The following is a 22,919-nucleotide window of genomic DNA, read 5'->3' as shown; positions in this document are numbered from 1 at the left end:
AAAAGAAACAACAATAACAACGGGGGAACAAAGCACAAACAAATCCACAAAACCCCGACAAAGAAACAACAACAAAAACACAACAGCTGTTGTTTGTAGACATACAACAAATAGACCAAGTACACGCTAGAAAGAAAGACATGTTTTATTTAACGACGCACTCAACTCATTTTATTTACGGTTATATGGCATCAGACATATGGTTAAGGACCACACTCTTTCCGATTAGCAGCAAGGGATCTTTTATTTGCGCTTCCCACAGACAGGATAGCACAAACCATGGCCTTTGTTGAACCAGTTATGGATCACTGGTCGGTGCATGTGGTTTACACCTACCCATTGAGCCTTGCGGAGCACTCACTCAGGGTTTGGAGTCGGTATCTGGATTAAAAATCCCATGCCTCGACTGGGATCCGAACGCAGTACCTACCAGCCTGTTGACCGATGGCCTAACCACGACGCCACCGAGGCCGGTCAAGTACACGCTGGAAAGAAAGAAGTGTTTTATTTAACGACGCACTCAACACATTTTAATTACGGTTATATGGCGTCAGACATATGGTTAAGGACCACACAATTTTTTTTAGAGGAAACCCGCTGTCGCCACATAAGCTACTCTTTTTACGACAGGCAGCAAGGGATCTTTTATTTGCGCTTCCCACAGACAGGATAGCACAAACCATGGCCTTTGTTGAACCAGTTATGGATCACTGGTCGGTGCAAGTGGTTTACACCTACCCATTGAGCCTTGCGGAGCACTCACTCAGGGTTTGGAGTCGGTATCTGGATTAAAAATCCCATGCCTCGACTGGGATCCGAACCCAGTACCTACCAGCCTGTAGACCGATGGCCTGCCACGACGCCACCGAGGCCGGTCAAGTACACGCTGGAAGGCGACAGACAAATTATACATACTAATTGTATACTATTATGTCAAATGTTAAACAGCTGAGTTACGAATACGAGTCTGATAGACATTAATGGAGAATTTGTCAACACTTGAATCTCTTTGATATTTTGAACTGTTGGACGCTGAATCAACTTATACACTAAAGCGTCTTTCCAATAATATGATTTGCTGGATGTACGGCTCAATACAAATTACAATCGAGTAAAAATGCAATTTGTCTACGACATCTACTGAGTTACGGTTGCAGAACCATGTGCTCCGCGGGCTATTAGGCCTAAACTAACGGCCACGTTCGACATTTAATGGGTGGGGAAATATTCTAACGTTGTGCAGACGTGCTACAATATTTTCCAAAAGATAAACTTTAGGTTAACGTTGCTAGAAGGTTATAAGTGACACATACGAAGAAGCCTTCGAAGAAAGATGACATAGTTTAACGAAAATGTTTTTTGTAGTTTTGCCAATATCGTCAGTATGAAGCGCAATTCATTACCAACATACCGTACACACCAAGAAAGGACAAACGATTTGTAACATAAGAAAGTAGTTCAGTTATGGCAGCAGCGTGTTTTAACAATATTCACGTTTCGAATACGTGTATTTGCAAACATGCAATGTACAATTATTTAAAGGGATTATCCTGAGTTTCCGCCACTGTAAGATGTTATCGAGTAAACAAGTTCTGTAACGACTAGTATTACATATTAAATATATTTCCTTGTTTAGAATATCAGTGTCTGTGTATATTCAATGTGTTTCTGATCATTGCAAGGAGCCCAAACTGGATTTGGTATCTGTACGTACGAAAAACTAATTAGAAAATTAAGTAAAATATGACCCTATGACGATAATAAACACGTTATATTTAACTATATTTAATATGTAATTAATTATGTCTATGTTGGTCGATATCATCTTAACATCGCCGAAACCAGCATTGTCCGTTTAATAAACTCTTATCTATATTTCCCTTTTTGTTATCTATATGTCTGTCTGACTGTCTGTCTGTCTGTCTGTCTGCCTGCCTGCCTGCCTATCTATCTATCCGTATGTTTGTCTGTGTCCGTCTCTGTATCTCGTATGAAAACGACACCGATTCCGTTAAGCATCACGTTGTTCTGTTTACATTCCACCGAAACCCCCCAAACTAAATCAATACCCTTCATTCGCTTCGACCCCATCTGTAATAAAAAGCTGTTCCTAATTTCGTGTGCTGAGATCGGCGTTTTGTTTTCATTCACAAACTAGAATGACCAAACGTTCGAAGACAGACACCAGGCGACAGTTGACTGGCAAGGTAATGAACGTGGAATCGATCCCGTTGTAGTTCTAATGTAAATGTGATCAAATTGACAACACCGTAGTCTCCGGTGCGATACTGCGCGACACGGCAAACGGCACCCAACTTTAAAAGCAATAAGGTTCCTTATTAGGCGTTCAGTACGAAAACAAATATTTTGTTTAACGACACCTCAGCACATTTTTACACTACGACCATTTGATACCTAACATCGTTTTTTGAGGCATCTGTTCTAGGGAATATTCCACATACAAATAGCACATATCACTGTATTTTATGTATCAGTCGTTGGGATAGGAGAAACGTCCCGAGTCAGTTCAGGCCAATCGATCCTAAAGCGAGCGCTGTATCTTTGAACAACATTCTGAACATAGCACAATAGAAAACTGTTTCCATAATAAAACAAGGGGTGAAATGTGTGAATATTAAAATTAAATGCAAGCATGAACCTCCCGTAACATAACGCTTCTAAATTTGCGAGAGTAAAGTTTGCTTTGTTTAATGACACCACTAGAGCACGTTGATTTATTGATCATCGGCTATTGGATGTCAAACAGACAGGATAGCATATACCACGGCCTTTGATATACCAGTCCTGGTGCACTAGCTGGAACGAGAAATAGCTCAATGGGCCCATCGATGGGAATCGATCCCAGACCGACTGTGCATCAAGCGAACTCTTTACCACTGGACTACCTCCCGCCTCTTGTGAGAATAACGTCTGACACCCGGTAGTGCAATAACACAGCCGTAACCGATTAAGCAGAGCCGAGGAGTTTTAATATTTAAAAACGCAAAATGTCACTTGGCAGAATTTGAACTGACTGCACCAATTCGCACGGCATTCAACAGCCCGCGACATTAAACCATCGGCCAACGGGGACATCCTCAAAAAATGGAAGCCCAATTAACAGTAGTTAAGGAAGTGTTCTGTCAGACATTCGGTTCCAAACTAATACAACAGTTCGGTATTTGTACAATAATTTTTAAATTGCAACGGAGTTAATGACGCACTCGGGGACTATTAGTCCGTCAGCAGAAACATCGACCCAATAAATATAATATATATTAAAACATGTCTGCCATTTCGCATATTCGTTTATGACAAAACCTGAACGACAAAACCAGATACACATTTAACATAGTATATCTGCACAGAGCAGTCTAAAAAGCAATTACGACACTCCTGATTGCTCTCATTAATTAGTGAGGCGCGTAGCGCACATGACTGTCACACTCACGGTGAACCAGTTCTAATGTCCTCCAAACAGCAATAATCATAAATACACTTTTAAGAAAATACAGCGGAAACGTCAAGTTGCTTTTAATCGAAAATCAATTTTTGAAGAAAAAAAAAACATATAGGAGAGCTCATGCAAAATACCCAACGTATTACTGTCATGTATTTTGTCGATAGAAGGACTGCCATTCCACAACCTGACCACGTAGTGCAAGGAAGAATGTCGACGAATGTTTGCTTTTGGTAAGAGCGCATAATGCGCGGTCGGTTTGGAATCGATCCCCGTCGGTGGGCCCATTGGGCTATTTCTCGTTCCAGCCAGCCAGTGCACCACGACTTGTATATCAAATGACGTGGTATGTGCCATCATGTCTGTGGGATGGTACATATAAAAAAAAAACTTGCTACTAATGGAAAAATGTAGCGGGTTTCCTCTCTAAGACTATATCTCAAAATTACCAAATGTTTGACATCCAATAACCGTCTATTAATAAATCAATATGTTCTAGTGGTGTCATTAAACAAAACAAACTTTAGTCAAAGGAAGGATTTCGACAAATGTTTGCATTGCTCGACAGATTACGCTAAACAAATGAGACAAAACGATCGTATGGAATTTCATCTGATTGTTAGTCTCTCTGCGCGAACTCCGCCAAACACCGCCATCATTGGTATCATTTGCGAAAGCAATAAAGTAGCGGAACGAAAGTGTAGACTCATCTCGCAATTAAAGAAAAAAAAAATCTATTATCTGATGCGACGTTATTCCAGAATTGCGTGCTCCGCCGTCCAACGGTTGTTCGGTTTTTATTAGCTCTTTTAAAATGACAGTGTGCACAACTCCAGGCATATCAGTTGGTAAGAATCCTCTCGTTTATGGACCAATCCCCGGCGACCCATCGTGGTGCCAATAAAACAGTGAATGGCGCCTTCCCGTATTTCAGTTAGCTGGTTCTGTGATCTAGGTGTGGGAAATGCCATGTGCCAGATATTAACTGACTTCAACTCAATCGTCAATAATAATAGAAACGGCAGTAAAATATAGAAAAGTGTCTTAGGAGAGTTCTGCGATATCATTTTCTATAGGTTTAGAAATATAAATCGTATTCCCACTGGAACATTAGGTTTTTTCATTATTATGACATTATTAATAAGGCCACATATATAAACAAATATTCTGTAGCTCTGTTTACGTTTGAAAAACATCAACTTTATTAAAATATTTTAATAAATACATACTAAAATTTAGTTTAATAGGACCTATTAAATAAAATGTAACAGACATAAATGTGAAATTCCTGATTTATTTTGACACGTTTGCAATAACGCCACACACAATATTATCCCTACTTAACGCTAGTTAATATGTTAAAAAGAAATTGAAAATAATAAATGCATATTAAATAGCTCCAATTTGATTAAATGCTATAGATAAAAACACGTCATATCCTGATTTAAATCCACGAAAACCTAAATATTTGAGGCCATAAACAACTTTAAGGAATCGATACCAGACTGGCGCCGTAACACACTGAACCCAGTGGCGGATTATATAATTCAACAGGGGGTAGCCAGACACAAATAGACCAGACTGGCACCATAACATACTGAACCCAGTGGCAGATCCATATAATTCAACAGGGGGTAGTCAGACACCAATACACCAGACTGTCACCGTAACATACTGAACCCAGTCGCGGATCCATATAATTCAACAGGGGTAAACACCAATACACCAGACTGTCACCGTAACATACTCCAGTGGCGTATCCATACAATTCAACAGGGGGAAGCCAGACAATAACACACCAGACTGTCACTATAACATACTGAACCCAGTGGCGGATCCATATAATTCAACAGGGGGTAGTCAAACACCAATACACCAGACTGTCACCGTAACATACTGAACCCAGTGGCGGATCCATATAATTTAACACGGGGTAGTCAGACACCAATACACTAGACTGGCACCGTAACATACTGAACCCGGTGGCGGATCCATATAATTCAACAGGGGGTAGTCAGACACCAACACACCAGACTGTCACCGTAACATACTGAACCCAGTGGCAGATCCATATAATTCAACAGGGGGTAGACAGACACTAACACGCCAGACTGTCACCGTAACATACTGAACCCAGTGGCGGATCCATATAATTCAACAGGGGGTAGTCAGACACTTAACACACCAGACTGTCACCGTAACATACTGAACCCAGTGGCGGATCCATATAATTCAACAGGGGGTAGTTAAGATACAAATAGACCAGACTGTCACTGTACCATACTGAACTCAGCGGCGGATCCATATAATTCAATACGGGGTAGTTAGACATTAATATACCAGACTGTCACCGTGCCATACTGAACTCAGTGGCGGATCCACATAATTCAACACGGGGTAGTCACACACCAATATACCAGACTGTCACCGTAACATACCGAACCCAGTGGCGGATCCATATAATTCAAAAGGGGGTAGTTAGACACCAATAGACCACACTGTCACCGTACCATACTGAACCCAGTGGCGGATCCATATAATTCAACAGGGGGTAGTTAAACACCAATATATCACACTGTCACCGTACCATACTGAACCCAGTGGCGGATACATATAATGCAACAGGGGGTAGTCAGACACCAATACACCAGACTGGCACCGTGATATACTGAACCCAGTGGCGGATCCATATAATTCAACACGAGGTAGTCAGACACCAATACACCAGACTGGCACCGTGATATACTGAACCCAGTAGTGGATCCATATAATTCAACAGGGGGTAGTTAACACACAAATAGACCAGACTGGCACCGTAACATACTGAACCCAGTGATAGATCCATATAAGTAAATAGGGTGTAGTTAGACACCAATACACCGCACTGTGGTGGATTGATGTGTGTGTGTGTGTGTGTGTGTGTGTGTGTGTGTGTGTGTGTGTGTGCGCGCGTGTGTGTGTGTATCTTACAAAGTATCATCCGTCGCTGCGTTTTGTTCTCGGGACCCCGAGTATCCACCCTCCTCTTCCCCTGCAGACAATTAAGGATGAACTCCTGGTACCAGAACCTTGAGCTTCGTCATTAACACATTTAACAGAAGGAAATCAATGTAGGCGCAAATGACATTATCTGTTCGTGAAGACTGTCTGGTAGGCATATAATACTGCTGACAGGACATGAATGGCAGCACCCAGGAATGTGTTAAAGATGTGAAGACGGAACGATGTCAAACTTTCCAGTCGAAAGCCAGCGCTTCAAGTAGCAACCAGAGAGTTCGTAATGTACGGGACATGTCAAGCGATCACTTAACTTGATTACGTGAATAAAATGTAGCGCCGAGGTATTGACAAATGAATAAAAATAAATGACATTTTTACTCTTCAGTCCCCGGTTTGGCTGAAAATAAATTATCGTGTGCATGCTCGCAACACATGCGATCACTCTAGAACAGAGCTGTCATTTCTTGAATGTCTTCTCGAAATGCAAACAAGGAAAGTTTCAGTGATGTAATTTATTTTTGGACATATTTCAACAATGGTTCAACAAATGGGCACGCAACCCCAATACCTGGGCTTATGGATAGATTACCATCAGTGTAAAAGAGGAAACCCGCAGCCACAACATTACTACTGCATCAATGAAAACATCGAATATATAGCAACTTAACTAGGGTAATAATGGTGCCTGTTTCAACATCGAATGAACTGTAGAATATTGGCTTCCCTAATTATAGTACTAGTTGCTAAAACAAGATTCATAATCATCATATATGTTACAGCTTCTAATATAAACATTAAAAATGTATACCTACTTGACTAGATTCAAGGCAAATTATCGAAGATTTAGGAGATATGAAAATGTATTGGGCCCGGAAAGGGACATGTACTGCATTGCTTTTACAGTATCATCTGAATGTTTGTAAAGAACGTTTTAATGAAAAAACACGCATACCCCCCCCCCCCCCCTTCATCCCCCACCCCATCAAAACACACAAGAAAACAAAACAAAAACCAAGATGAGCAACAACAAAAAACCCAACAACAACAACAAAAACCAGTTACAAAACAACGAACAAACAAACGTGTTTTTTTCTTCTTCTTCATATCTGTTGATGCAAATTTAAAACTAAAGAAATTGTTTTTGGTGCGAGCTGTAGCATTATTAAATATACAATTATATATCAAAGCAGCGATCCTTATTCATGCAAACAGACGTTTCATAATAGCTAACTAAACTAACCTTTGTTTCAAATATGGCCGACCTTCTGCCTCGGCGGGCGACAGGTGGCGAGGCCGGCTCCACTTCCACTTCCGATCCATCGGTTATACTTCCGGAACTTAACCGTCGCTGGGGCTGCAAAATATCATCGATAAATCAACATTAGTGATTCCAGTGATTCAGGGACTGTTCCAGCAAAATTGATGTGTCAGAGGTGATCATTGTGGCACTGGCAATTTATTTTTAATGAATGGTTGTTTTGCAGGATCTGCACTCATTTATTGAAGTATGTGGCCTGGAAAGTTTAAACTTACAATATCACCTCATCATATTAAAACATTCACTAATGCAAAATACAAACACAACTATTGATTTAATAAACACATAATCTCACCTAACCACATTAAAATTAAAGTTAGTTTTGTTTAATGACTAATTATGACTCGTACTCATCAGAGGTTGTCCATTAGCAACAGGGCAGTTTTATATGTACATCCAAGACAGACCAGCACATACCACGACATTTGACCAGTTGTGGCGCAATGGTTGGAACGAGGAAAACCCACTCAGTTGGATGGATCCACCGAGCTGGTTCGATCCTGCGACGCAAGCACCTTAGGCGAGCGCTCAACCGACTGAGCTAAATGCCGCCCGCTAACCACATTAATACATCATTTACTATTATAAACATCTCACAAACTTGTCTATAGTTTTACAAACAGTCACACTCTCAACAAATACTTTTATCACATCATTTATTAATACAAAGACACAAACACAACTACGGTTTTAATAAGCAAATGTGCTATAGCTATGTTTGGTAAATTGTCATGTTTTAATGTATATACCATGTAACAGTGAAACATATCCTCGCAAAATGAAGAATAATCTACATTATTATATCGTGCAGATTAGCGATTATACTTTAAAGATTTCGAAGAAAAGCTTCTGACGGTAACACATTTTAAAGCCCCCCCCACCCCCCCCCACCACCCCCCCCCCCCACAAAAAGCACTAGGTCCGGCCCTTCAAAAAATAAACATATCGCACTCCTCCACCTGTGGCCGTTTTTGAAACAACCCTTAGGAACTGGGAGTCGCGCCAACTAATTTTTATAACAGTTACGAAAACAGTGATAACCTATGTGAAGAATCTCACAGGATCATTCTAGCAATTCCAGACTTACTTTGCTACTTTTATTAGATAAGACCTCCCAAACCAAGTAAATTCACCGAGGTAATTTGCTTCCGCTATCCAGATTAACGGCTGTTGTGATATAGCTCGCGGGTTTCATATCTTATTATTATCAGAAACGGTGGCGCAATCAAAAAGAAAATTACAGGACTTGAAAACCGAAAAACATTATTATTTGAAGGCCGCACAGAAACATTTACGAACATGCTTTTTCTTTTTAAATTTGTTTTTTACATGCGGGAAATTTTCGAGCGAAGGGGTAGTGATCAGTAGAGGTCATCTATTCCCGATAATGGACATCTGTGAGAGATGATTATAGATGTTAAAAATGTTCACCAAAAAGTATGGAAATCATCCGGTAGTACATTGATGGTGGCGGGTCGATATATCCCCCCAACCAAAAAAATAATAAAATAAAATAAAGTAAAATATAAATAAAAAGAAGAAAATGTGCATGTTTTGTCGATCAGTAGCCTTTTTGTCTATGGGAAAGACATTTATTTTACTGCCCAACCGTCATTGTATGACAGATCGTTTCGTTAATAACATACTCCAAATCGCTATCTGTCACGGGGATCCTATAATACCCGTAACTGAATGAAACACGATTGTCCAAATGTCTCTCCTAACTGTATATCTATTAGATCTCTCTGTAACGGGTAGTATACCCGCGTGTGGCTCGTCTAGGTATGATCAGAGATAAGATCTTATATAAAGTATATATTATTATAGCACGTTTAGTTCACTAGAAAACACAACAAAAACACAATACACTTTGGAATCTGTATTAACATACGCTGACAAATGTACTGCCGCAGTAGTTAATTAACAACAACAAATAATAACAACCCAGAACTGATCACTTAATTAGTTAATCTCTAGGTGTCTAGTTTACACAATATGCTAATCACTTCACCGTGACACAACACTCACTCGTGTGATAATTGAGAAACGCTGCCAGGAGAACTTAATTAATAAAGGAATTACAACTCTATTCCTAACTGGTTAATTTTTAATTAACCCTTACTACTCGTTCAATAACGTGTGGTAATTGAGAAACGCTTCCCGGAGAACTTAATTAATAAAGGAAGTACAACTCTATTCCTAACTGGTTAATTTTTAATTAACCCTTACTACTCGTTCAATAACGTGTGATAATTGAGAAACGCTTCCCGGAGAACTTAATTAATAAAGGAAGTACAACTCTATTCCTAACTGGTTAATTTTTAATTAACCCTTACTACTCATTCAATAACGTGTGATAATTGAGAAACGCTTCCAGGAGAACTTAATTAATAAAGGAATTACAACTCTATTCCTAACTGGTTAATTTTTAATTAACCCTTAACTACTCATTCAGTAACCTTGTAACACAGAATTAATACTGGTATCTATCACAATAAAGACAATAACCTACAGTTTACCTAGGTCCTCTAGGATGACTGGCTAAGCTTTATATATTTATTTAGACAGCAAGCCTACTGTTTACTGCGTCAGATGACCGGCAGCACCGTCTAAATAATATTGGTATAATACAGTATTAAAATATTTAAAGCCACATCAATCACATCAAGGTTATACACAGAGCAGAAATAAAATTATTTACCAGTCCGGACGGACAGCGATCCCCTGGAGCCTTCCTTTTGTTTCTCCCCGATATCTCTAAAACCCTAGCTATTTATCATAAAACCGAATATCGCCTGGGGGCACAACGCGGTGCCTCACGTATCATGAGATATTTCCCCAACTCCCAGAGACGCATTTTTCTCTTAGAAGACCAGACTTACTGACGCCTAGTCGCCAAAATCACGGTCGTCGAAACCGCACTCGCAGAGGTATTACGTAACTACTGGCCACATGGCCTCCACACCTGAACTAAGTGCATATTGGGATGCACGGTCGCGCGAAGGTATTACGTAACAAGGTGCCCATCTGGGCTAAGTGCATATTGGAACTGCACACGGCCCTCTAACACAATTAATATCGCCACAGGCGAAAACAAAATTAAGAGCATGTTCCGTCACACTATCCTAAATCAAGGTCAATGTTAAATCCGTCTACGTACGCTCGTCATGGATACAAGTTCTGACCTATATTGGAGCTAGTTTTTCACAAGGGAAATCTAGAATATTAAGTCTTTTAAACACCAAAACTCTCCAAATATTGGAAGTCACCATTAACCGAATGTTGGGATTGGAGTAGAAAGGTTTATATGAATCTGTAGAAATTTCCCTTGGATTTGTTTTTTCACCAAGATATGATTTTGAATGGGTATTATGGCAGTCATTCTGAACTAATCTCAGAGACTAAGACATCATTGGCGAAGCTTTCTAGTAATGTCATACAGACTGCAGAAGCTGTAAGCAAAGTTATACACAGGTTAATATCGAGGATAGACCTCGTACATATGAAATACAAACAGTGGAACCTGCTGTATCCCGCTGGGTAGATCCGCCGGTCTGGAAAAGGGAACTACACGTAAACACATAAGTTTAGTTTACAACTATTTAAAGAGAAGCTGATCATAAATGCAGTGTATTGGTTCCCTTTAGTGGTCTGTATAGACAGGTTTGACTATAGTTATATCCAACAACAGGATACTTCATACGAGGTTAGCAAAGCCGTAGAAGCATTTGTTGAAAAATGGTTAAAATGGTTGAAATGGTTGAAATGGTTAAAATGGTTGAAATGGTTGAAATGGTTGAAATGGTTGAAATGGTTGAAATGGTTAAATGGTTGAAATGGTTAAAAAAATGGTTGCTTGTTGAAATATTAAATTCAAAGAATTTTAAGTGATTGGATTTGAGATAAACAAATTGCTTCACAGATAACGTACAAGAAAGTAAAAACAAATCTTTCGTTTTTATTTTTTTGTTAGGAAATGGAATTAATGAAAAAGTGTGACTACGAAGAAGGAAACTTGACTCAAAGATCGAGAAAGTTTGGCGTGGCGGCGTATATTGAAAGTATACTATTAATTAATGCCATGTGCTATTTGAACTTCCGTATTTCAAAGTAACCGTTGTCCCAGGGGCGTACTGAATGAACGTCGGCTTCCATGTTACAAATAGACCGGAAATGACGCTGTGTATATTGAAACAGAGTATCATCGGATTGTCAAGCCAATTAGGAAATGCTTATATAGATTGTGGTAATGGTAATGGAGTCATGCCCACGACAATGGCTATAGTTCATGATGTATACGAAATCGCGTAAGCTGTTATTGAACTGTGGTGATGATGCTGATCACAAAGTTGTATTGAATCACAAGTACGAGTGGCTTAGCCTTGTTGCTAGAGAGCGAGTCTATGGTAGCAGCAGCATTAGCAGTATTAGTAGTATTAGTAGTGATAGTAGTAGTGGTAGCACCAGTTAGATTGGAAATAGCAGCATTAGTAGTAGTTGTAGCAGTAGTTGTACTGTAGTAGTGGTAGTAGTAGTAGTAGTAGTAGTAGTAGTAGTTGTAGTAGTAGACGTAATAGTAGTAAAATTAGTAGTAGTAATAGTAGTAACAGCAGCAGTAATGGCAGTAATAGTGATGGCACAAGTATAAATAGTCGTAGCAATAGTAGTAATAATAGTAGTAGTAGTTTAAGTAGTACAAGTAGTATAATTAGAAGTAGCAACAGCATTAGTAGTTGTAGTAGCAGCAGTAGTAGTGAATGTAGTAGTAGCAGCAGCAGCAGTAGTAATAGCACTAGCACTAGCACCAGCAACAGTACTAGTAAATTTAGTAGTAGTGGAAGTCGTAGTAGTAGTAGTAGTAGCAGCAGCAGCATAAACAACAGTAGTAGCACAAGTAGTAAAAGTAGTAGTAGTAGTAGTAGTAGTAAAAGTAGTAGTAGTAGTAGTAGTAGTAGTAGTAGTAGTAGTAGCAGCAGCAGCAGCAGCAGCACTAGTAGAAGTAGTAGTATATTTTGTTATTGATGTTGTTGTTGTTGTTTTCGTTATTGTTGTTGTTGTTGATGATGTTTTGTTGTTGTTTTCACTATTGTTGTTGTTGTGTTGCTGCAGCAGCATCAGTAGAGATAATGAAATACTAAGTATGCGAGAGGGGATTATTCTAGTGCAAATAAACGTGTGATATGGTGTAGAAATTTAATACGATCACTAATTGTGCCGAAGACAGAATGGACGATGAATCTTCTTGCTCTGAGATCGATCTCGATTTCAAAAGATAGAGACGTGCTACGATAAGTTTAATTTCCTCTGGGAAGGCTCCATTTGTCATCCTCCTCCCTCCCAATGGGCAGTAAATAACTCTTTTTGTCCCGCGCGCAGGCCGGAAGAATCCAAGGAAAGGTCTCAAACAAGAAGTAGGATTACCTGAACATTCTGACGGGCGCTCAGTATCTCTTTTTCCGTCGAGTTGGCCCGGGGCTTGGCGAATTTAAGCCGTGGTCTTGAGCCAGGTGATTAATTTAGTTTGTTCGTCTTAAATAAGCGAATCCTTGTTCGTTTGCATTATAGTGGAGCGTGTTACGGCGCATTCACAGTGCAATCAATCGCCAATTTGTATTATGGTTCATGCTTTTAGAGTGGTTTTGGAGCACGGTCGTGTTCTCTTTATATGCATTCCAGCATTGTTCAGTATGCAGAACACGCGTAGAGGGTTCTATGCGTGTCCACAGACAGTGTATTCCTATGAATTGATGTTGGGGAAAAATCACCATATTCTGCTAGTTAGAGACACATGCAGACAGACAAACGGAATTCGTTATGTATATTTATTTATTTATAACCCTCGAGAAGTGCGAGGCATTGCTAGCTCCATAAATATATCAATAACGTTATTAACCATGGCACATTATGAAATATAACAAACGTAAGCATGCAAGACAATCAGAATCAGTTAAAGCGACAGATTCCAGTTTTTAACCTACGCTGACAAATGTACTGCCGCAGTAGTTAATTAACAACAACAAATAATAACAACAACCCAGAACTGATCACTTAATTAGTTAATCTCTAGGTGTCTAGTTTACACAATATTCTAATCACTTCACCGTGACACAACACCCACACGTGTGATAATTGAGAAACGCTTCCAGGGGAACTTAATTAGTAAAGGAATTACAACTCTATTCCTAACTGGTTCATTTTTAATTAACCCTTAACTACTCATTCAGTAACCTTGTAACACAGAATTAATACTGGTATCTATCACAATAAACACAATAACCTACAGTTTACCTAGGTCCTCTAGGATGACTGGTTAAGCTTTATATATATAGAACAGTGAGCCTACAATTTACTGCGTCAGATGACCGGCAGCACCGTCTAAATAATATTGGTATAATACAGTATTAAAATATTTAAAGTCACATCAATCACCTCAAGGTTATACACAGAGCAGAAATAAAATATTTACCAGTCCGGACAGACAGCGATCCCTGAGAGCCTTCCTATGGTTCTCCCTGATATCTCTAAAACCCTATCTATTTATCACAAAAAAACGAATATCGCCTGGGGGCAGAAGGCGGTACCTCACGTATCATGAGATATTTCCCCAACTCCCAGAGACGCATTTTTCTCTTTGAAGACCAGACTGGCTGTCGCCATTCCGCGAGCAATCCCCTGGTCATAAACAGCACTACCGGACTTATTACGTAACTATTGGCCACGTGGCCTCCACATCTGGGCTGGGTGTGTATTGGAACAGCTCGACCAACGCCGCGCAGCGGAGGTATTACGTAACAAAGTGTCCACCCGGGCTTAAGTGCATATTGGAACTGCACACGGCCCTCTAAAAGAATTAATATCGCCACAGGCGAAATTAAGAGCATGTTCCGTCACATACTATTAGAACTGTTTGAGATAATTGAAATCAGAGATTACTTAGACTGTATTGTTTAGATTATTAATTTCCGTACATTCGAAGTGTTTCTGGTCATTCCGGTCATTTTAATACCACGAAGTGCAATTCTTATATTTAAACAAACGCACGTACTTCTGAGAAGTAACGGGTATGGAGACGAACTCTAGTCTATTTTAAGAGGGTATTCCCCCGTTTAAACGTTACAGAGTCTTGTTTTACTCTGTTGTAATTTTATCCAAATGTGTTATAGGTTTGCTGATTTTGAAAATGTGAGTTGAAACTTGGTTCTGCGACTTTGATAATTTCTGATATCCATCCTAAAGTATGTTTTTGTCATTTTTAGCCAAATGATTCGTGAACATTTGTAAGTAAAATGAGCTATTTTGGGTATACTCTTTCAAATTTTGAGATATGATTCCCATACCATCATGGAGTAAGCAAACCAATGTTGGCAATTGTTCAAGACACTGAAACGTCCGCCATTTTGAATTTTAAAATGGCCGCTAAGTCAAATATATATTAACATTCCTATTCTTATAAAACATTAATTAGACCAAACTTACCCGAGTTAGCTTCCAGTATAAATGCAAGTTATAGTTAACGTTTGTTCTGTTTAACAACACAACTATAACACATTGATTTATTAACCATCGGCCATTGGATGTCAAACATTTGAACATTTCGACATGTAGTCTTAGAGAGAAAACCCGCTATATATTTCCATTAGCAGCAAGGGATCTTTTATATGGACCATCCCAAAGACAGGATAGCACATAAAACGGTGTTTGATATACCAGTCGTGGTACACTGGACGGAACAGCCCAATGGACACACCGACGGGAATCGATCCCAAACCGACCACGCATGAAGCGAGCGCTTTGCCACTGGGCTACGTCCCGTCACCTCCACTGTAAGATGCTCCCGAATAACAAGATACTTTTTGATGACTACATGTAAACAAACAAAAAACATCTTTATGTTATCAGTATCTGTATAAACAAGGTGTTTGTTGGCGCCTTAATTCCTGCCAATAATTTCGAACGAAGTAAAACAAAAAGAGAAAAGATTGTTAAAAACATTACCTCCCCCCACCCCACCCCCAAAAAACAAAAACAAACAAACAACCCAACGCGAATACATTGCATGTACATACACTCGTATTGGAAGGACGTAAATGTATCTATGCATTTTTCAGCGTAAAAAGCTCCGTTAGTCGGAAACATTTTACAATATCTGTAAACTGAGCACAGTCCCTTTAGAACAAAAACAATCTGCATTAGAAGGAAAGTGCCGATAGACGACGTAGGAGTGATGACGCTGACCAGAACTAAATATTCATTATTCTCCATACGTCGTTTCAATCTCAGCTAAAAGGATTAACCTTTCGGGAGCTAGAGCTACACATTGTTTAACGACATTACTAGAGCATACTGATTAATTAACCATCGGCTATTGGATGTCAAACAATTGATAATTGTGATAAGCAGAGGAAACCCGCTACATTTTTTCATTAACAGCGAGATTTTGTTTTCATGCACTTTCACACAGACAGGGAAACAAATAGCATGGCCTTTGATTATTATAACAGTTGTGGGGCAGGAACGAACTAAACCCAACACCACCATCCAGCCCCGGATAGGAGAAAAAGGCTGAGGTGTTGCTAAATCAAATATCCTTTTGACACCCAACATCTTATCGCTTTGGCGGCGAAATTAAGACTAGACATAAGGCTGGTAGGTACAAGGTTGGCAGTCCGGTACCGGCTCCCACCCAGAGCGAGTTTTAACGACTCAATGGGTAGGTGTAAGATCACTACACCCTCTTCTCTCTCACTAACCAGTAACCACTATCCAGTAACCACTAACAACTAACCCACTGTCCTTGACAGACAGTCAAACATAGCTGTGTGTGTGCCCAAGGCAGCGTGTTTGAACCTTAATTTGATATAAGCACGAAAATAATTTAAAAGAAAGAAATAAAGGCTACATGTAGAGTGCTTGTCTGAGATGCAGTGGGTCGCAGTACTGATCGGCCTCTATGGACTATGTTTTTCCCGTTCCAACCAGTGTCGCAAGGCTGGTACATCAAAGACCGTGGCATGTACTGCATGAGAACGCAAGTAAACGATTTCTTGCTACTTTTCGGAAGGAGTAGCCTATGTGGCAGCAGCGATTCTGATTCTGTATTTCTTCCTGTCCTTTTTTAAAAACGCCACAAACATTTAACACAAAGACAAAGACTTTTTTTTTTTTTTGGATATTACAAACATGGATGGTGATGAGATGAATGGTGAAGCCGCGGTATTTCCATTTCGGTATGGGACTACTTGACAGGTCCTTGCTGTCAGTTGAGCTATCTCGGTATCACCCGAGCCCGGGGTACACGGCACCTGCAGTGCATGTCGGGTAAACATCCCCCATGTGGGGTCATCCATAATCGCACCCGTGAAGTGGGTGAAACTCGGGGTATGTGGCCTTACACCTACCCATTGAGCCTAGCGGTGCACTCACTCTGGGTTGGAGCCGGTACTGGCATGAAAAATCCCCCATTATTTCTTCCTGTCTTTGTCTCTCTGTCTCTATCCGCCTGTCTCTCTCTCTCTCTCTCTCTCTCTCTCTCTCTCTCTCTCTCTCTCTCTCTCTCTCTCTCTCTCTCTCTCTCTCTCTCTCTGAATGTCTGTGTGTCTATTTGATTCTCTCTCTCCGATTGTGTCTGATGTGTCGTTAAACAAAGAGTCCGTTGTGTCAAGACTGTCGCCCCCTGAGTTAGAACGAGGTGGGGCATCTCAGACATGTCAGCTTGAAACAGGTCTGTTTGCTATACTGGGCCATCAGGCTTGAAACTGCCTCAGCTTCGTGGCACCGAGTTGCTACATGGCGTTTGCTCTGCTAGACAGTCTCTCTAGCCACACATAACACTGCTAGTGATCAATTAATAACGACATTACGAATATAGATGAACGGAAACAAGAGAGAATTATGATGAAAAGTGTCAAAAAGGTGATATTTCACCACTTAGCGAAGTAGTTTTTGTTCCGTTTTATCGTTTTACTCGCCCGGCAACAACCCTGATCAATGAATTATAACACCATTAGGAATCTTGGCAAATACCAATAAACATCATCATGTAGATAAAAGCGATTTCAAAGTCTAGCTTGGAAGTGAAAAACAGCTAATCGTGTTCATTACATAACATGGCGGCGGGACCTGATCAATAACGTTAGAAAGTCATTTACAAATGTGATCTACATAGAACAAATAAAACTGAAGAGAAGCTATAAAACATCATAAATTCAGTAGAGAAAATCCCCACTACTACTACTACTACTACTACTACTACCACCACTACCACTACCACAACTACCATTACCACAACTACTACTACTATTGCTACTACTATTACTGCTACTACTACCACCACCAGCACCACCACTACTACTACTAATAGTAATGCTACACTACTACTACTACCACTACTACTACTAGTAGTAGTACTACACTACTACTAGTACTACCACCACTACTACTACCACTACTACTACTACTACCACTACTACACTATTACTACTACTACTAGTGGTAGTACTACTACTACCACTACTACTAATACTGCTACTACTAGTAGTACTACTACTCTACCACTACTAGTAGTACTACTACACTACCACTACTACTAGTACGGTACTACTACTACCACCACTACTACTACTACTACTACTACTACTACTACTAAAACTACTAGTAGTACAGCTACAACTACTGTCAGAAGTTAAGCCCATGGTATTCGTGTTTGAACCTTTAATGGATATGTATATGCGAATTCTGTTTTGATTTTAAAATTTTCCTTTGTTTTATTGGTATGACGACAACGCTTGTCTTACTTTACCCACCCCCCAAAAAACCCACCTCCCTAACGATGCATGTATTTCATATATCTCTGCTAGTTTGGGTATCCATCTGTAAATGGCGCTTTATAAATACACTGTTTTTCAAAGTCTTTATTGGAGCCATAGCTAAAAACTGAATTGGTCAGTCTAAGATGATAAAACCATGTTAATTCACAATATAGCGTGCATAGCAAAAAGGTATTAATTTTGCGATGTAAATACTATTTTTAAAACAATAAAAGTATATTACATGATAAATATTAAAGGGACTGCAAAAACGTTTTCAGTTCCAGCCTGAAATTACAAACATAACATTTCATGCTTACTTAAGGTTCATACACACTGTCCTAGGCCCACACCTGAGCTATCTGGACTGTCTGTCCAGGACAGTGTGTTAATAGCTGTGTTAAGTAGAAGGTCGGTGTAGTGGTCTTACACCTACATTCTGAGTCGTTAAATTCGCTCTAGGCGCGAGCCGGTACCAGTATGCGAACCCAATACCTACAATAACAAGCTTTAAGGCAGATGCTTAGCCACCACAGCACCGATTGCAACAGAGCTAAATCGTACAGCTTTAAAATACGGCGTACGTAGTTTACTGGTGAGACGGCATCGTTAACATTAATAATGGCTTCTTTTAGAAATCTCCTTCTGCATCTTTGTTTTCTAAAATTGACTATTGCGTCTTGGTTTTAGTTGTTCCCAAATCAAGCTGACCTTATGGTATAACAGAATAACTGTTCATTTTAGTTTGATAAATGATCAAAGTCTAGACAGTAATGAAGTTACCATTCTCCTATCAAGTCAGTAATTTATAGTTTACAAGGCAAATGCCAGTCTCTACGTTTCCATTTATTATTTATCATTAAACTGTATATTGAAACTGAACCTCAATTTAACCGTCAGCTTTAAGTATTTAAATAATAATATAGTATGTTTTCAGACTTTATTAGTTTATTAGAATTAAACATTAAAAAGACAACAGTAATTGAAAACCCCCAACTTACATGTACATGTACTGCACAATATGTTTAATACTTTAACTCCAGAAGATGACGGGAAATGACAGATATAATTATACTGCTGAAATGCTATATGTTATTGACGTATTGTCTATTATGACTAATTACACTCACAAAAAGCGACATGTGAGTAATCAAATAAAACTGATAATGACCAGTCAATATAATAACCACAGAATCAATCCAGTTGGGGTGGGGATGGTGGGCGTAAGACCACACCAGATGACTAATGACTAACTAGACACCACTGATAATAAGTATAAACACGACAAAAGCGCCTAACCACACAAAATGACTAATCACACGATGACAGAAAAGGGCAGTATTACTAGTAAGATAGATATTGTAATAAAGTTAAAGTTTGGTTTGTTCAACGACACCACTAGAACACATTATTAATCATCGTCTATTGGATGTCAAACATTTGGTAATTTTGACAAATAGTATTAGAGAGGAAACCCGCTACATTTTTCCATTAGTAACAACGGATCTTTTATATGCACCATCCCACAGAAAAGACAGCACATACCGAGGTCGTTGGTGCACTGGATGGAAAGAGAAATAGCCCAATGGATCAATCCCGTTTCACTATTGGGCTACGCTCCGCCCTTGACATTGTAACAAGTGTGATCACAAAATCCGATGTCTATGGGAATGATATATATATATATATATGTTATTTATCGTCAATATCATATATTAGGAATAAAAATTGTAATATGCGAGCCTCTATAATACATTATAGTGCCGAGACCTCGACTAATTTACATCTAATTTGCAAAGTTATCAAATTCTTAAAGTATGTGATCTGAAAATTATCACATACTTTGATTGCACTGAAAATGTAAGATATTATATGATATATATATATATATATATATATATATATATATATATATATATATATATATATATATATATATATATAGGCTATTTCATGGGATTTTCCGAATACGATTTTTATGTCAACGAGTGATGTTTGAAAACCATATTTTCACTCATTGCGAAAATATGGTTTTCTCACATCACGAAGCAATGAGTGAAAATATGGTTTTAACACATCACGAGTTGACATAAAAATCGTATTCGGAAAAAACACCATGGAATGGTCTATTTATTAAATACATATTTTCTAATTTTTGACAGTATCTTTCGCTTTTTGGTAATATCTTTCGCTTATTCTATCAAAAACACGTAACGTCATGATATATTTCTTCCTATGGAACTTTGCCAGAAAATTTACTTGACCATAAAATAAAATAAAATAGAATAAAATTTATCTTTATTAACATTTATTTAACAATACTGCGGTGCAAACATACCTTACAAAGCGATATCCTCCAAAACCTCCCGCAAAAACAAAACGAATCAAACGCCGTTAAATTCTTACATTTATACTCGAAAGAAAGACATGTTTTATTTAACGACGCACTCAACACATTTTATTTAAGGTTATATGGCGTCAGACATATGGTTAAGGACCACACAGATAGAGAGAGAGAGGAAACCCGCTATCGCCACTTCATGGGCTACTCTTTTCGATTAGCAGCAAGGGTTCTTTTATATGCACCATCCGACAGACAGGGTAGTACATACCACGACCTTTGATATACCAGTCGTGGTGCACTGGCTGGAACGAGAAATAGCCCAATGGGCCCACCGATGACTTACACTCGATGACACTACATTGTGTCATCATTATTTAGCTTCGTATTTAATTCGTTTTAGATATTTTATCGTAATTGCACTTCGTATCCCTTTTTTATAGGTACAGTTGTTTAAATTACTTTTTTATTTTTCAAATAAGATCAGATGCACTGGTAAGCATCAAATTTAAATACGAAGAAACGAGACAAAGGGAGATAATTTAATCATGCACTTTTACAAAAAAGTAAATACGATTTCTATATTTTCACTGTAGCTAAAATACAGTGAAAATATGACTTTTCATCGGATATGACTTTTATGGTTTCTGTAGATCTATATATTTCATTGCTATGTATATGATAAATATATATATCGTATCGGTATGTATTATGACGCGGTATGTATTTAAACAGCAATTGTGCGTCACCAAAGAAAAGCTATGACATCAGATGCAGAAGGTTTTGTTGACGGAAGTAATTTTTATTGATAAGAATAAAGCAATGTTTACAATTTGCCATTTTGCGGTAAGTATAAACAATTAAAAATACCATGTAACTAAAAGTACTATTTTCGGTAAGACACTTTTTTTTTTTTTCACATTCATGAACATCCCTCTATCTCCAAATTTTCACAATGAATTTTACTCACCTGTTGCACGAAACATTGTCGTCTGCTACTAGTGAAATAATCACAAGGTAATTATACCACCCCTACGTCAATCTATTTCTATGGACGTCCGAATGTGTCCTGATTTTACACGCTTATTTTCTACGATTATATCGGGTTCAAGTGCATATTACATCTTAAAATAATATCTATTCAACATAAAATGTGTAGTACTAGTGGACATTGTTTCGAATAATAGTAATAATCAACAAACAAACAAAAATACTCTAGGTCTGTCACATTTACCCCACCCTATCAATGTACAAATAGTAACTAGTTTGCACTGGGCTTTATGGTTGTGACATGTGACAATAGGGTTAACATTTATTTTAATGGTGTTATTTTTTTACGTGTATTATTAATATGGAATTTATGGACCACCACACATCGTTTCCAGCTGTTTGGAGTTATTTTTCTTGAATATTGGTCAATCAGCGGTTGTCTGGATGTTCCGCTTCAAAATACATACCGCATCAAAAAGGTTAGAATATTCAGTATACACAAGTAAATTAAAACTAAAACTAAAACTAAAAATGTCACTATATATATATACTTTAAGAATTTGACAACTTTGCAAATTAATCGAGGTCACGGCACTAGGTTTATTGATATTTAAGTAAACATACTAGTGTGACACTCCATAATTGACGTGTACATTTATAGTCATATCATCAAACAAAAACATTTCAATAGTAACTTTACAACGAAAGCTGCCCCGCGTTCAGAAAACAAATAAAGTTAAGCACTGGTTTTTTATGCACGGGTATCGAATATGACGTCATTCGAACTTGATGTCATTCCCATTCAAAAAGACACCGCGTCACATATGCTTACGTCATTTGAATATCTAGTAAAGGTGGACTGGAATTAAAGTTGCGTGTACAGTTTACAAAAACACGTTGCATTAAGCTTTATATTATATGATAAAGAGATTATTACCCTTGTGTATTTCGGTATTGTCAATATCATATATTAAGAATAAAAATAATGTATTATGCTCCCCAGAA

General features: G+C 38.6%; 1 protein-coding gene across 1 annotated transcript in view; it reads right to left on the bottom strand.

The window, feature by feature from the left end:
• The window catches only part of LOC121367453, a 208,287-nt gene that overhangs the window by 63,103 nt on the left and 122,265 nt on the right, over window positions 1–22,919 (bottom strand). The window contains exon 5 of the mRNA XM_041491632.1: window positions 7,701–7,814. Coding sequence (XP_041347566.1) covers window positions 7,701–7,814 — 114 coding nt within the window. The remainder of the gene's footprint in view (window positions 1–7,700; window positions 7,815–22,919) is intronic.

The sequence above is a fragment of the Gigantopelta aegis genome, chromosome 3 (genome assembly GCF_016097555.1).
Source record: "Gigantopelta aegis isolate Gae_Host chromosome 3, Gae_host_genome, whole genome shotgun sequence".
NCBI classification, from domain to species: Eukaryota; Metazoa; Mollusca; class Gastropoda; order Neomphalida; family Peltospiridae; genus Gigantopelta; species Gigantopelta aegis.
Note: the sequence above shows the minus strand (reverse complement) of the source record. Positions and strands in the feature narration are given on the sequence as shown.